Raw genomic sequence first — 15,244 nt, 5'->3', positions numbered from 1 at the left:
CCATAAAAAATCAGCCGTTTCCAGCTACAATAGCCATTTACAACATTAACAATGTCTACACTGTATTTCTGATCAATCTGATGTTATTTTAATGGACAAAAAAATTGCTTTTATTTAGAAAACAAGGACATTTCTAAGTAACCCCAAACTTTTGAACGGTAGTGTATATATATATATATCTGATTTTTCAGGGGGTGCTGCAGCACCCTCAGCATCCCTACTTCCCGTGGCTATGGCTACATACATACATACATACATACATTCTGTCTGGCGCTCTAATCCCACTCAGAATCCGGAAGGAGTACATTAATTATAGACAAAAAGCAGAAGTACAAAAGCAGGGAGCAGGCCTTTGAAGATATAGACCTAAATGTCACCCAGCAGCTTTGAAGTTTATGGGCTGCCTTTGTCTCTCCGTTAGAATACATAAAACACTCTAAAACAGAAAGACAGAAGCCCCAGCACCCGGCTTTCAAGGGACATTTCGTGTTGGCTCCAACCATCAAACGAGAGTTGAACACTCTCCAGCTCGCCTCGTACCGTAACCTTCTGAAGATACCTCTACCTCTCTATACCAAGCAGCCATTGTACTGTATGTACCAAGCTGTTTCTATCACTCACTCAGTCAGGACACAGTGACATTTGTGAATCACACTGTAAAACATATTGTGTACAGATGTAGGATTTTAATTTGATCAACCTGTTGCAGACGAAATTTCCTGCAATGCAGGAAATGTAAAACTTGTAGTGTATTTGAGGTTAAAAAAGTTCTGAGGTTTGTAATTTCCACTTTGAAATGTCAGACTTGATTTTCCCTTTTAAAAAATGTATTAACTCGTAGAAAATTGTCCATTAATTACAATCCACATAATAATTCACATTTCCTGTTGCTGTAGGATAATTTTCCTGCTGTAGCTAACTGGCTCAAATTAAGATCTTACATCTGTATCACAGGAGGCTGCTGAGAGAACGGCTCATAATAATGGCCGCAATGGAGCAAACGGAATGGCATCAAACACCTGGAAACCATGTGTTTGATGTATTTGATACCATTCCACCTATTCAGCTCCAGTCATTACCATGAGCCCGTTCTCCCCCAATACAGGTGCCGCCAACCTCCTGTTATCTGTATTCCTATAAAACTGCTAACATTACATTTTTTACATTTTAGTCATTTAGCAGACACTCTTATCCAGAGCGACTTACAGTTAGTGAGTGCATACATATTCATACTGGCCCCCCGTGGGAAACAAACCCACAACCCTGGCATTGCAAGCGCCATGCTCTACCAACTGAGCTACAGGGGACTACATAATGTTGAAGCCATCAATCACTATGTGTTATGTTACTCATTCAAGGTCGACATCAATATTTTACTAAATGAGGATAACAATAAATATGTCTTATTCTGAGAACAGAATAGTACATAAAGATACTGTGGTATTATATTCCATCTTTCTAGTAGCCTACTGTACCTATGCAACTACATTTACAACATACTGTATAATACCGGGCACTGCATTGGTCTGTGTATCTTGACTACCGTATTTCAAGGTTTTTCGAGGCGAACACAGCTAGCTGGCTATTTGCAGCAGGCAGGCAGACAGCCTATTCCTAGTGAGTCACTCTGCTTTGCTCTCCTCTCCTCTCCCCTCTCTGCTCCGAGAAGAGGAGAAGGTGATGTAGAGAACAGAACAGCACTTGAATGCGGCTGTAATCAAGGTCCATACGCTGAAGTGGGCCAATCAATTCAGCTGTCTGCTTCTGTTCTCATCAGGGATCTCAGAGCCCACTAAGAGAAGCTGGATACTGCCTAAAGCAGGAAAATAATCCTGCAGCAACAGGAAATGTGCATTTTTATGTGGATTATAATTCATGGAATTTTTTTGTAGGGGTTGATACATTATTTCGTTAGGGCAAATCAAGTCTGACATTTTCAAGTGAAAATTACAAACTTTAGAAGCCTTTACAAGCCTTTTAAATCTTGAATACACTCCAAGTTAGCGATTCTAAGCATCAAAATAGTGATCAAATTAAGATCCTACATCTGTACTCAGGCCACCAAAGGTGAGCGAACAACAGGAGCATTTTATTAGCCTTTAATAACATTCTTCACTGCAAGAGAGAGAGAGAGAGAGAGAGAGAGAGAGAGAGAGAGAGAGAGAGAGAGAGAGAGATAGAAGCCAGACTAATAAGTTTGGAAGAACGTGGCTTTATTACACACCCAGAGAGAAGACTCTGTCATGGCTGACATGAAGAGGGTCTCAATCAGCTGGGGGTTTTATCCATCCTACAGTAAGAAAATAGCGATAGTGATGGAATGGTAAATGTGACTGCCAGTCCCAACAGGGCTTATGTCGAAAAATCTGAAATCCTTTTTGAAATTATTTTTTGGATCAGATTCAGAGCTCGTGATTGGAGGAAGCATGGGAAAGTTACGCTGCTTTAAAAGTTGATAAACTTGTTATCACACTTAGGATACAAGTAGGAGAAAATGCCCTTCAACGATTTGTTGAGTGCTAGAGAGCTCTTCTTTGTTCACGCCCATTCAACATTGTCTACCATAGACCCACCCATCTCTTTAAGAATTCACAAAAAACACATGGCCAACAGTCAGCATGGTCAACCCCTCCATTATCTCAGCCAATCACAGCTAGCCAGGAAGGATCCTGTCTTTCTCCCTATATAGCTCAGTGCTTTCTCCTTGGCTAAACTAGGCTCATAATTTAACATTTTAATTCATATTTACGGATCCCATACAAGTTTGTAATTAAGGTACATGTTCAAGAAGGCATTTCTGCCCTATATGTTGTGTTATGTCATGTCATCATCTTTATTACGTGAACTAGGCCTACACCCAAGCTTAGAGCATTCATTCACACATCCCACACATACTGCATTTTTCGCACAGAGAAACAGACCGCAGCGACACAGAAGCTTTCCCTCTCCCTCTCCCTCTCCCTCTCCCTCTCCCTCTCCCTCTCTCTCTCTCTCTCCCTCTCCCTCTCCAAGCCAGCCAGTCCCTTGCCTGCCCTGGAATGATGCAAGAGTGCTGCAAGTGTGGAGCCAGGCAGCAGAGCCAGCATAGAGAGCTTCAGTCAGTCAAGCCATCTGTAGGTGTGCTGCAGCACAAATGGGACCCTATTCCATTTATAGTGCACTACTTTTGACCAGAGCCTTGGTCAAAAGTGGTGCACTATATAGGGAAATAGGGTGCCATCTGTAGCAGGCATGGAACCTGAGCTGAAGCTGGAGTTCCAGGAGCAGGGCCAACACAGAGGCTGCATCCCAAATGGCACCCTATTCCCTACATAGTGCACTTCTTTTAACCATAGCCCTATGTGCCCTGGTCAAAAGTAGTGCACTGTATAGGGAATAGGGTGTCATTTGGGATGCAGCCAGAGTAGAGCTGCCAGCTGTAAGAGTGGGACCCTGAGAGGCCTGCCCAGAGAGGGCTGGCTGAGGACCATGACGGCCACGCTGCCACTGCTGCTAAACAAACTCAGCTTCCACACAACACCTGTGATGATCCACCCTCTTCACAGCAGGACTCACAGATGCTCCCAAAGCTCTGGAGGAGCTCTCCCTGAAGTCAGACCAAAATAACCACAAGTAACTCTGAACTGCGGTGAACACAAAAGATCGAGGTCTCACTTGTAGGGATTTCTCAGAAATCACAAAACACAACCACCACGCATACGCCGATAGACAATAGAGATAACGCACCAACCTGTGTCACAACAAATTACATTAATAAACAACAGAAAACCCATTTTTAGTCATTTAATTTCCCCCCAATTTGATTTTGAGCACATTTTGGCCAACAGGTTGCTATTAGCTACTAGCTAGAGAAAATCCAGAAATGATTATCCTTCAGCATGAGATGAGAATTGATCAACAGGCAAACTAAATGAAGTTAACTTCTATGGATCTGGTGGCTCCTGTATGGCTTAAGTGGGCCCATAGTCCCATTGGGGAAACTTGTGTCCAATGCAATCACACAGGAAATCAATGGAGACAATTAAAGGAGTGAATCCAAGCAGAAAGTGCTGATGACAAAGTCAGGGTATATCCCAAATGGCACCCAATTCCCCATATTATCTATCCTGTTCCTAGTCACTTTACTCCTACTTATATGTACATATCTACCTCAATTACCTCATACCCCTTCACATCGACTCAGTACTGGTATCCCGTGTATATAGCCAAGTTATCATTACTCATTGTGTATTTATTCCTTGTGTTATTATGCTTCTATATTTTTTCTATATGTTTCTCTCTGCATTGTTGGGAAGGGTCCGTAAGTAAGCATTTCACTGTTAGTCTACACCTGTTGTTTACGAAGCATGTGACAAATAAAATTTGATTTGGATTTGATTTGGGACTCAGCGACTACTGATGATGATTATGTGAAAGGGCACCAAGGATCAGCCGGCTTGGGGGGGGGAGTAGTACGGAGCTGGAAAAGGTGTTAAAATAGACAAGCATATGGAGATCCAGGAAGATGACAAAGTGCAATGTTATTTGGTACTTTTCCGGTAGGCACTAGGCACGTGACTTCTATCAGATAATGCAAAAAGATCAAGCTGATGATAATGAAAACCATAGAGAAGCATCATTACCACAAGATTTGTAATACAATGTCACAAATTTCACGTTGCACATCAACATCATGCACATATACAGAGTCACATGGATGACAATAAATCACGTTAAACAGGTATACATAGTATTTATTCCCTTTCTCTCTGCAGCAGCATACACACACTTAGGATAAGTGAGTGCCCTAAAAGCTAAGCCCTAAGACTGAGCCAACCAGAGGTTGAAGGCTTTCTCCACATCAGGGAGAAGAGAAGTTAGGTAGATAAATCACATTACTTTTTCCTAAAGAGCCAGGTAATTAGATTTGACATGTGTTAAGCTGGAGTAAAGGTCAGAGCTGTCAGCTTTATGAGATCTATGCTAAACCACTCAACCGCAAAAAGAGAAGAAAAGAGAGAGAACAAATACAACCAATGGTCTTTGTAATGATCAGAGGAATTGGGGTCTCATTTCAACTCCTGAGTGCCACATGTATTAACCAGTGATCAGAAATGACTTATGGTTCATAGTATATTCAAGGCCATCAAGGTTAGGACTACCAGATACAGGGAGTGAATGGGAGTGAATAGGAATACGTTTTAAAGTAAATATTGCCCAACAAAAAAAAAAGTGTTGGATTTACTGTTTAGTGTTTACTCTGGTTGAATGCCACTGCCCAAAACAACACTGCTCTAAAGAGCTGTCTGCATAAGTGAAGAACTGACAGAAGAAAAACTGGTTTGACCTTATGATCACAATTTCCCTGCTTTTCAAAAAGTGTATCAATAAACATACAAACTCAGCCATTCACCGATACCACTTTGCGAGGGAAAACCACCTTCATAATTTATTGAACTGTTTGTGACCTCTGTGACACAGAATTATTTCCATGTCAAGACACAAATCAAACCTCAGATATTACACTCAGCAAGACGGAATGAGTAACTAGCTATTGTCAGGGAAGACAATGCATTTTCTCCTCTTCATAGAAAACACAGGGGGGTCAGTTTAATGGTTAATAATACACATTCAGTCAAAGCAGTTGGGGCATTAAAATATCTTTGACTAAATAACATTTCAAGTGGATACAGTTTGTAGACAACACATTTATGCATTCTATTGTGGACTTTATTGGGGACCTTGCTTAATGTGCTAATTGCGCGGCCGGCTGGCCTGACCCTGACCTCAGGCCAATTGAAGAGCCTGGTTCTCACGGCCGAGACGCACCACTGGAAGTGGCCTTTGGGCCTGCCACTCCACGGCTCCACAGCGTGCATGAATAGGCCTGACAATGAGGGTCACCACCCCACTGCCCACCATCTTGACAACCCCCCCCCTGACAATAGCCTTTTCCTGGCCCTGGGTTCCTAACAATTGCCGGGTATGCGTGACAGGAGCTCCACAAGCTCGACTCCAGGGTTCTTTACTCAGCAGGCCAGGGCAATACAGGGCAGGCCAGGGCAATACAGGTATGAGTCCCAAATTGCACCCTATTCCCTATATAGTGCACCACTTTGGACCTGAGCCATATGGGCCCTGGTCAAAAGTAGTCCACTAGATATATAGAGAATAGGGTGCAATTTGAGACACAGCCAGGGCCATGCTGCTGCACCTCTTTGTCAGACAACCAGCACCCTCCTCCACCCTCCTCCACTCTGGCCCGGGAGGCCCAGGAGGCTGGCTCTTTATCGATCTAGTATTGTTCACATGGAGCAGAAGAATGATAATGTTCTAGGAGGTAACACTGACTCCTTTGTCCAGTGTCCAGCCAGTCCAAGGCTGCATCCCAGGGCCTTGGTCAGAAATAGTGCGCTGTATAGGGAATAGGGTGCCATTTGGGACACAGACCAAAACATTTTAAGTGAAACTTATGTATCTTTTTATAATGGTATTATAACACTAAAAACATATCTTATTTATGGTAGCCTATGAGGTCATATTGAAATCTCTTACAGTGTCATTTAAATTAAATAATGCGAAGATGATTAAAATTGAATCATTTAAGTTTTGTCTCCAACTGCTTAAAAGATGGGCAAACAGATTTCTCCAATGCGTCTGGAAGAAACTGTAAAATTATGATAAAACGATGCCATTACAATAGCATTGTAATGTTTAATGTCTCAGAAAAACCACATCAACTGGGGCTATTGAAATAATCTCTGCCGATACTCTTGTTGAATATGACAAATGACAGCAGCACACCCACACCACTGCACTTAAGTTAAGAGGCAGCCGTATTTCATTTCAAGTGCGGTTCTGTCAACTGCATTAATACCAATAAAGGCTCATCCATGACCTCGCAAAACAAGTTAGTCCAGGGCTGGAAACGAGAAACGAGGACACGAACACGAACAATAGCACTTGTGAAACAGGACGGGGGTAGCCATTACACAATCACATCATCAAGAGTGTGGAGTTCAATTATCAAAACTGTCATCAATAGACAAAGGGAATAAAACAAGATTTAGCTATTCAAGTAAGCTAAAACTTACTTTGACAGAGCCAATTTCCCTGTGTGTGTGTGTCCTGCAATTCGTATGATACATTGCCACGGGGATCCCCCCAATAGTCAGAACAGGTCGATTCGTCTCCCCAATAATGTCTTATAAATAAATAAATAAAAGGGTGCCCCCGACCTCCCGATAGCATAAGAACACGTCATAGGCAATGGCAAAATTTGTAGAATTGGAGGAAATTAGCTTTAACGGTTGACTTTAGGCACAAAAAATGGTCTAACTCCTCAATTTTCTAACAGAAATGGGGTGTGCCTTTTGTGGTTCATCAATATGTCATTCTGGTCATGCATTCCACAACCCACGTAACTAGTTTGTTAGCTAAGCTAGCCACTTGTAGCTAGCAGGAACTCCTCCAGTATGTGTTGATGTCATTTCACAGGATTTGTTTTTGGACTGAAGCTGAGATCGGTAAGAAATGGCACTTCTATAGCCAAATATCTTATTCATAAATGTTTTTAAGCATTAAATGACCTGGTATGATGGTGCATTGATCAGTTATACAGTTTAATGCCGTTATTTTTGCATTTTTGCCCAAAGTCAACCTTTAAAGTAACTGTCTAGTGTTTCCAGATTTCTATGAAATACAATTACCAAAAATGGTCATTAAGTATGTTAAAAAGCAGCTTTTCTGTGTTGGAATGGTGTGGGCGTACTCCAAAAGCAGAATGGTGTGGGCGTATACGGTCATAAAAAATATTCATGCGAATAGACCACTGATTGGCCAGACATTATCCTCTATGATGAAATAGCAAGCATTTTTTAAATGGTCTGTTTGAGATACAAGTTTGAAGTGGAGTTTTTTCTCAAATTTATGCTTTGTCCACAAATACCAGTAAAGGATGAGTCAACAACATTATTTGGGTATGAGTTAACAGAATATTAACTTTTAAAAGTGACATTTTCACTGGACAGTTACTTTAAAACTGCAACATTTCTCTCAGCGTCATGTCAAAATGTGTAGATTAGCTGGAAATTAGCTTTAAAACTGCAAACATTTATCTCTGCCCCATGGCAAAACGTGTAGAATTGCAGGAAATTAGCTTTAAAACTGCAAAATGTTCTCTTAGCCTCATGAAAAAAATGTAAAAAATGTAATGCATTATAAAACCGCACATTTTTCTCTCTGCCCCATGGAAAAATTTGTTGAAATGCAGGAAGTTCGCTGTTTTCCCCCACAAATCTGTTTTCCCAAAAAACGAATAATGTTTTTTTTTAAATGGTGTGTGTGGGGGGGGGCTTCCACTTACACTGTGTTTTCCCCTCAAAATACCCCTCAAGAGAGGCATAATAAGTCAAACTGTGTAGAATTGCTGGAAATGCGTTCTAAAATGTCAAAAACTCTTTTGGGGGTGGATCCCCCAGACCCCCCCTCCATCTACTGTTCGTCCCCCGCAATATCTACACCACATTTTGCCCTTGGTATGATATGTTACAAATTCCAATTCGTACAATATGCTACACTTTGTAAGTGCTTAAATCTCTTTAATGGCAAATAATAATGGCAAAATCTGATATATTTTTTAATACAGTGGGAAAACGTTATCTTCTTATATTAATATAGATATTTTCTCATAACTGTTGAAGCAGCCTTGTATGTTTGTCAGTAATACTAACCATATACAGCTCAAATACAGCTATTCTCTCCTTTCCTTGGGGGTTCTTTGACAATGCATATCTGTATTTCATTCACCAGAGAAGGGTGTGATTGATGCAAGGGAGGCTTCCTAATAACGCTTACGTATGTCACTTAGACTTGACTCTTTCTCCCAACAGCACATCTCCATTATCAGGGGTCTGTACAGAGAGTTTCAGTATGAACCTATAAAAACTGTGGACCAGTTCTCTGAGAGTAAACAACAAAATCTTGGATATTTGAAAAAGCTAAAATGTCAATTTCAGTTCCAACATGCTCCACTAAAGCACAAGAGATAGCTTTTTTTGCAAAGATATATATATATATATCACATTTAGCTATCAGAGCAGCTCCGACCTACCTGCTACGTTGGCCACATCTGCAGTGCTGACATTATGGGCGTTAGGTCGTACTCTGAAGGTCACAGCTGGGCCCACCACTCTATAAAAACACACACACACACACACACACACACACACACACACACACACACACACACAGTGAGATGAGACACTCCAAACGCGATCAACGAGAAATCGATTTTTTACATGGCGGTAAAGCATTGCTTTTCTGCCCTCTTGCCTTAGAAAAAACAGACCAGGTCATTAACCCAATGAGTCTTCTAACCCCTTTTAAACATTGTGTGTTTGAGCTACAGACTTCTGTGTGATGAACGGGGGCTGAGCTAGAGCGCTGTTTGTGAGGCAAGGGCGGATCCCGAAGGGGCCCAGGGCCGGGTCTGTTTACAAAAACGTCTGTAGAGGCAAAATGGTTTGAGCTGCTAACTATTAAAAGCTGAGACTCCCACGAACACAAACTATGATGCTCTCAAGGTACACAAGAGTCGTTAGAAGGTAAGGGGTTCTTCTACATAGAAGATCATAGGAAATCCCAGGACATTGTGTCTATAATACTGGTATAAGCTGACATAGTTGTTATCACAAACTCCAAACTCCACACAGCTGTCACTGACTAGTTGGATATTAATTTCCCACTAAGAAAAACATTTCTGTACTTACAGCATTCATCTAAATTCATTTTTTATCAGATTTTTGCTTTGGCAGACCTTATTATTTTATTGACATCTGTCAATAAAACTCATGAATGCAGCTGTTTATGTCAAATCGTTTTGTACTGTACTTGTAGCCCTGATTGTCCTGAAAATAAAATTGTAAAACACTTCAGTGTGAGGCTAAATGTAAGGGCTGGATATGCAGATTAATAAACGTCAGATGAATGAAAAGCCCATTTTTGCTGGGGTCCCAGGACTGATAGGGTTAAATCAGAGCCATACACACACAGAGCTTGAATAGTATTTTACCTCTGGCTAACCCATAGGCTGTTAGAATCCCTGTAGCCACAGGAGCCATTTCCGCAAGATACCTCTTGAATCTCAATGTGCCTCCGAGTGTTTTACAAACAACAAATTACAAGGGGGGTTTTGGTCTAGGATGAGGTATACATACTGAATGAAAATGTACAGATATTATTTTCCCCTCACAATGTATTTCCAAAGAGCAAATCTAGGGTGGACACTGGACAGTTACTTTTCAGGCTGTAAAAACATATATTGAGCTGAAAAGGGCTAAAGGTGATGAAGGAGGGTGAACCATCCAGAATAAAACCAGGTTATGGCAACCTATTGAACATAAAATGCAGTACATTTTATTTTTGGCAACCTATTGAACAGAAAGTGTTTTGCTGTACTGTATGTTGAAGTCAAAGAATGTATCCAGCCAGGAGGTTAAGGTCTCTAGCAATGTGTGGAGGATAACCTCAACTAGCAGCCAGCCTTTCAACCATTCTATGATATTCACCCCCGTAAAGGATATTCACCCCCGTAAAGGTTTTTCACATCTATTAAGAGTTCGATCAACCTGCCATAGCGATCTATTAGCAGTTGAAAAGGAACATCACTCACTGTGACTTTAAAATACATTGATATGTTTCCTGACCTACGCCAGGAGCGCCATGCACCCATTATTTTAGAGGGGACACAAAGTACGTGAGGATTGAGGGAGGTGGTTGGAGAATTTTGAATTTCTCAAACACCTGAAACAGCTTTTTCCTGAAATCTAGAGCCATAATAATTATGGCTAATTCTATTTAAAAAATATGTACATTTTTCTGCATAGGTTATCTAAGCATACCTCTTTTCCTGTTCAATTGTCATTTTAATGAGGGTGTCATTCTAACTGTTGTAAAAAACACATCTCAATATACTGCACTAACATGCACAGGATATTACATCCAAATTACAACACAGTACATGGGATCATAACATACATCATCAATACAGGCACATATCATGGCATCATAATTAATACACAAATATCATGATATTATCATAAGGTGCCAGATTACATTCAAACCAAGTAATTTTCTGCATATCTAATCATACCTTTTGAACTGTCTGTATCCTCCTGACTGGTGGTTCTTTTTTAAAATAAAACTAAATATGCTTCTCTGTATCTCTGCTAAAATCTGGGTAAAAGATGGAAATGAATGTGAGTCTTATTCAGTACATATAGTAATTGCTCGCTTTTCTAAAGTCTAGCAACCTTGCCAGCAGGCTTGCCAGCTAAGATAGTTAGACAAGTTACTCTAAATTGACTGATAGCCTGAAATGGCTTAGGAACTAGTTATGAGGTTGGGAGATTGGGAATCTATCTAGCTGGCTAGCTAAAGCCACCTTTATAAAATTGCTAGGTGGCTAGTATTACAGAGAAACAACAAAACATTTTTGCTTTATCAATAGGCTACTTAGATTGATCAAATTCATTTAGAAACATACAGTACCACCTGCATGTCCTGTCCATCACCGGCAGCTAAATTCAAATCAAATGCTGTGTGTATCACTCTACACTCATATCTTTGCTCTCTGGTGCACCTTGGAAGGAACGACTTACTAGGGACAATAGGAGGAGGGGGGTGGGTCCAGTCAGTGAGCACCCTCCGTAAAATACTGCTGAAGTTTAGTCATTAATTTAACATCTAAAAAAAAAGAAAACAAAAACCAGGACAAATCTGAGGGGGCACGTGCCCTTGTGTCCCATATGGGCATGATGCCTCTGACCTACGCCACCGCCACCTAATTAAGATTTTTCAAAATACAATACTACAGCAAAAGTAAAAAATGTACTTGTGATTTTCAAGCTGAAGCGCATGCTTTTCTTGAGCAGAGTATTACTCCCATGTCCTAACGAAACACTCCCTTTAAGTATGTTAGAACAAATATATAATCATTATTTTTGACTGGCTGGTACATCAAGTATCCACCCCAAAATGTTGAACTGTCATTATGCATCAACTGTCATAATCTTTTGTTTTGTGATTCTACAGTGAAAATAAATTTGTCTTGTCTATTCAGTATTACATAGACTGCATTACAAGCAACCAGCGAAGGTGCATCTCCCCACCTAGTGGTTATACTTTGAAATGAGCAGCATATGAAGTCAGACATTACGTCACCCACATCAAATTGGAGTCTGACTACAGTCGGTAACGGTTGCACAATAACTATTATTCAGAGTGAACTAATGCTACAGGGTTCTGTAGCAAACCACCCACATTGACACATCAAAACCAACGTTTCTGTTTTCAACCGCCGTGCCTGACATGATCAATTCAAGACATTCTGAGACGATTCAGACTATATCGTCCAATCGATCCCACTAAATAACACAACCATATATGATTGATTCAAGTATGTATAACATTTGGCCACAGCGTCTAACATACTGTGTTACTACATATAACACTAACATTGAATTACCCTGTATCCATATTTTCCTTCAATATGATAAACATGATAGACACTAATTTCAAGGCCCTACAGGACCAAGTCATGCTTGCACAAATGAGTCAACATGAAGGGTGAGAGGAGCCGTGCTGGCTGGGCTGAATTGAGGGCCCAGTATTTGATTATGTGGAGGGCCATTCTCCCAGGCTCCTAGGTGGGGTGGTGGTCTAGGATCAGCAGCGGTTAGCTGCAAGGAGCGGGACAGCCCAAATAAGCGTGGCGGCTTGGACAAATTGTCCAGGCTGCTCCCCCTGCTGGGCCGGCTCAGAGCTCTAACAAAGGGCACCGGCTCTCTCCCACCCAATCCATCACTCTCCCATACCAAGGCCCTTTCAGCTCCAGAAAGGAACAAAGACAAAAGGTACATTAGCCCAGCCCTGTAGGGCCACCCATGGGCTGAAAGGCTGAATACAGAGCAGTGTATGCCGCCCTAGCGCCGTGAGGTGCTTCAGAAACAAGGGCCATTCAGAACCTTATACACAGGGTCACATGATACGGAGTTGGCCAATCGCTACCTGTACCGCCAACAATCAAGCTTAGTAGTCAGAAAGACAGAAAGGGGGCCTACCAGTCCATACAACACTCTCTTTCTTGTGCCTGTCATCAGCACATTACATCACCATTGTATTTATGGCGGTAAATTGTTCTTGCATACATACTGCTACGGTTATTGAGTATAGCAGTGTATGTTCACTTGATGAATGACTGCATTACAATGACCACAATGTCAGACTTGAACATAAGTAATGTAGGAATGAGGCCCATCATAAAGCAGTGTTTACTTGTGGGGTGAAGGGCATGACGGTTGGGGAAATGAACTTGTGACAGGTTATGGCACCATGTCTTCAAAGAATGTGGATAATATTTCCTCTTTAATATTATTTTGAAAGTCTTTAAATAATGTGCTTCAGTGCAATATCTAGCTGTGCATTTGTATGTAAAATGTGTGTAGAGTTGTTTTTGGTTAGACTATGTGAAAGAGATGCCACTGACCACCACGCAGGCCAGCACAGTGTGTCACTATAGACTCTCATTTCGTTGAGGATGGCTTTAAAAGCCTCATTGCATTCTAAGTGTGTGTGTGTGTGTGTGTGTGTGTGCGTGTTCGTTTGTGTGCGTGCGTGTGTTCAAAGTTAGATACCTGCAGGGAAAAACATAACGATTTTGGAGGAAGAGAGGGAGAGTTCAGTCCCGTTAATAATGATTGCAGCCAGGTAACTGCCAAAATAATGGAAACACTTGAAAAAAATGAATGGATACAAAGTGTAATGAAAGCAGGTGCTTCCACACAGGTGTAGTTCCTGAGTTAATTAAGAAATTAACATCCCATCATGATTAGGGTCATGTATAAAAATGCTGGGCAGGCCATTCATTTGGCCATTATTTTAGCTACCATGGTTATGCCCCATAGCATGACAATTCCCCCATCCACAGGGCTTGAGTGGTCACTGAATGGTTTGATGAGCATGAAAACCATGTAAACCATATGCCATGGCCGTCTCAGTCACTAGATCTCAACCCAATTGAACACTTATGGGATATTCCTGAGACAGCGTTTTCCACCACCATCAACAAAACACCAAATTATGGAATTTCTTGTAGAAGAATGGAGTCGCATCCCTCCAATAGAGTTCCAGACACTTGTAGAATCTATGCCAAAGGAGCATTGAAGCTGTTCTGGCTCATTGTGGCCCAACGCCTTATTAAGACACTTTATGTTGGTGTTTCCTTTATTTTGGCAGTTACCTGTAGATGGCGCCTCAAGTCAACAATGTGTATGTGTCTAAAATCTTCAACCTCCAGCTCAAATGTTTACAGAATAAGAATAAGACAGTGTACTGGATATCTTGTGTCTCAGTAAGGGTGCCTTTCTTCAGCTTTCAACCTGTTTGTCAGTTTAATAATTATTTTTATTTGATTTATTTTTGGCAATAAAAGTGTTTAAGCCCCTCGGTTAACGTTTGTCTTGACATGTGCTCATGACACCTAAAGCATAACTGTATCCATTGAGCTATTTTTATACAGTATATTGTATAAACTCTCTCCACGCAATACCCTGCATTTCAGTCTGCATTAATCAGTGGATGTGTACCTATCTACCTGCTACAAGGTATTACTGTACTACACATTTTAGATTCTGCACCGCACCGTATAAGCTTCCTGAGTAAAATAAAATCTAGTCATGTCTCTTTTAAGCATGCAGTCAAAATGAATAATTACATAAAAAGGTTAAATACCTAAGAGTGGTGTAATCTGTGTTTGTTGTTTCTGTTCTGTTTTGTTGAGTGTGTGAAAAACCTATACATTTTTGTATAATTAATAACATACGTACGAGAGCTCCAGGAAGTCTGTCATCTGCAGCTTGGCCCGCCGTGCCAGAATCTCCATCAAGTGGAGTCCCTCATCAGTCTGTAGCTGGCTGGAGAGAAAAATACAGAGTTCATCAACAGAGTTGTCACCTTAGCCTGTTAAGTGTGGGTGAGAGCTCCCACACATGACATTCCTGTCACACTCAGAGAGGAGAGGGGACATGAGAGGGGCGAGAGGCACGGAGGTCAGGGGGATGGAGGGTGGGAGGGGGGGGGAGATGTGGGAGGGGGGAAGGGAGTGAAGGCCAAAGACAGGGAGGTGAGAGGGTAAGGGCGAATAAGAGGAGGGAGGGCCAGATAGGGAGATGAGGGAGGACATGGGGTGGGGGTGAGGTGTGAGAAC

At 41.4% G+C, this 15,244-nt stretch overlaps 1 protein-coding gene across 1 annotated transcript in view; it reads right to left on the bottom strand.

The window, feature by feature from the left end:
* The window catches only part of LOC121535178 (receptor-type tyrosine-protein phosphatase N2-like), a 154,528-nt gene that overhangs the window by 83,687 nt on the left and 55,597 nt on the right, over window positions 1–15,244 (bottom strand). The window contains exons 12-13 of the mRNA XM_041841970.1: window positions 14,865–14,951; window positions 9,092–9,171 (exon numbers count right to left, since the gene is read on the bottom strand). Of these exons, the coding sequence (XP_041697904.1) occupies window positions 9,092–9,171; window positions 14,865–14,951 (167 nt within the window). The remainder of the gene's footprint in view (window positions 1–9,091; window positions 9,172–14,864; window positions 14,952–15,244) is intronic.

This window comes from Coregonus clupeaformis, chromosome 21, assembly GCF_020615455.1.
Source record: "Coregonus clupeaformis isolate EN_2021a chromosome 21, ASM2061545v1, whole genome shotgun sequence".
In the NCBI taxonomy this organism is placed as follows: Eukaryota; Metazoa; Chordata; class Actinopteri; order Salmoniformes; family Salmonidae; genus Coregonus; species Coregonus clupeaformis.
This window is presented reverse-complemented; position numbering and strand designations above follow the sequence as displayed.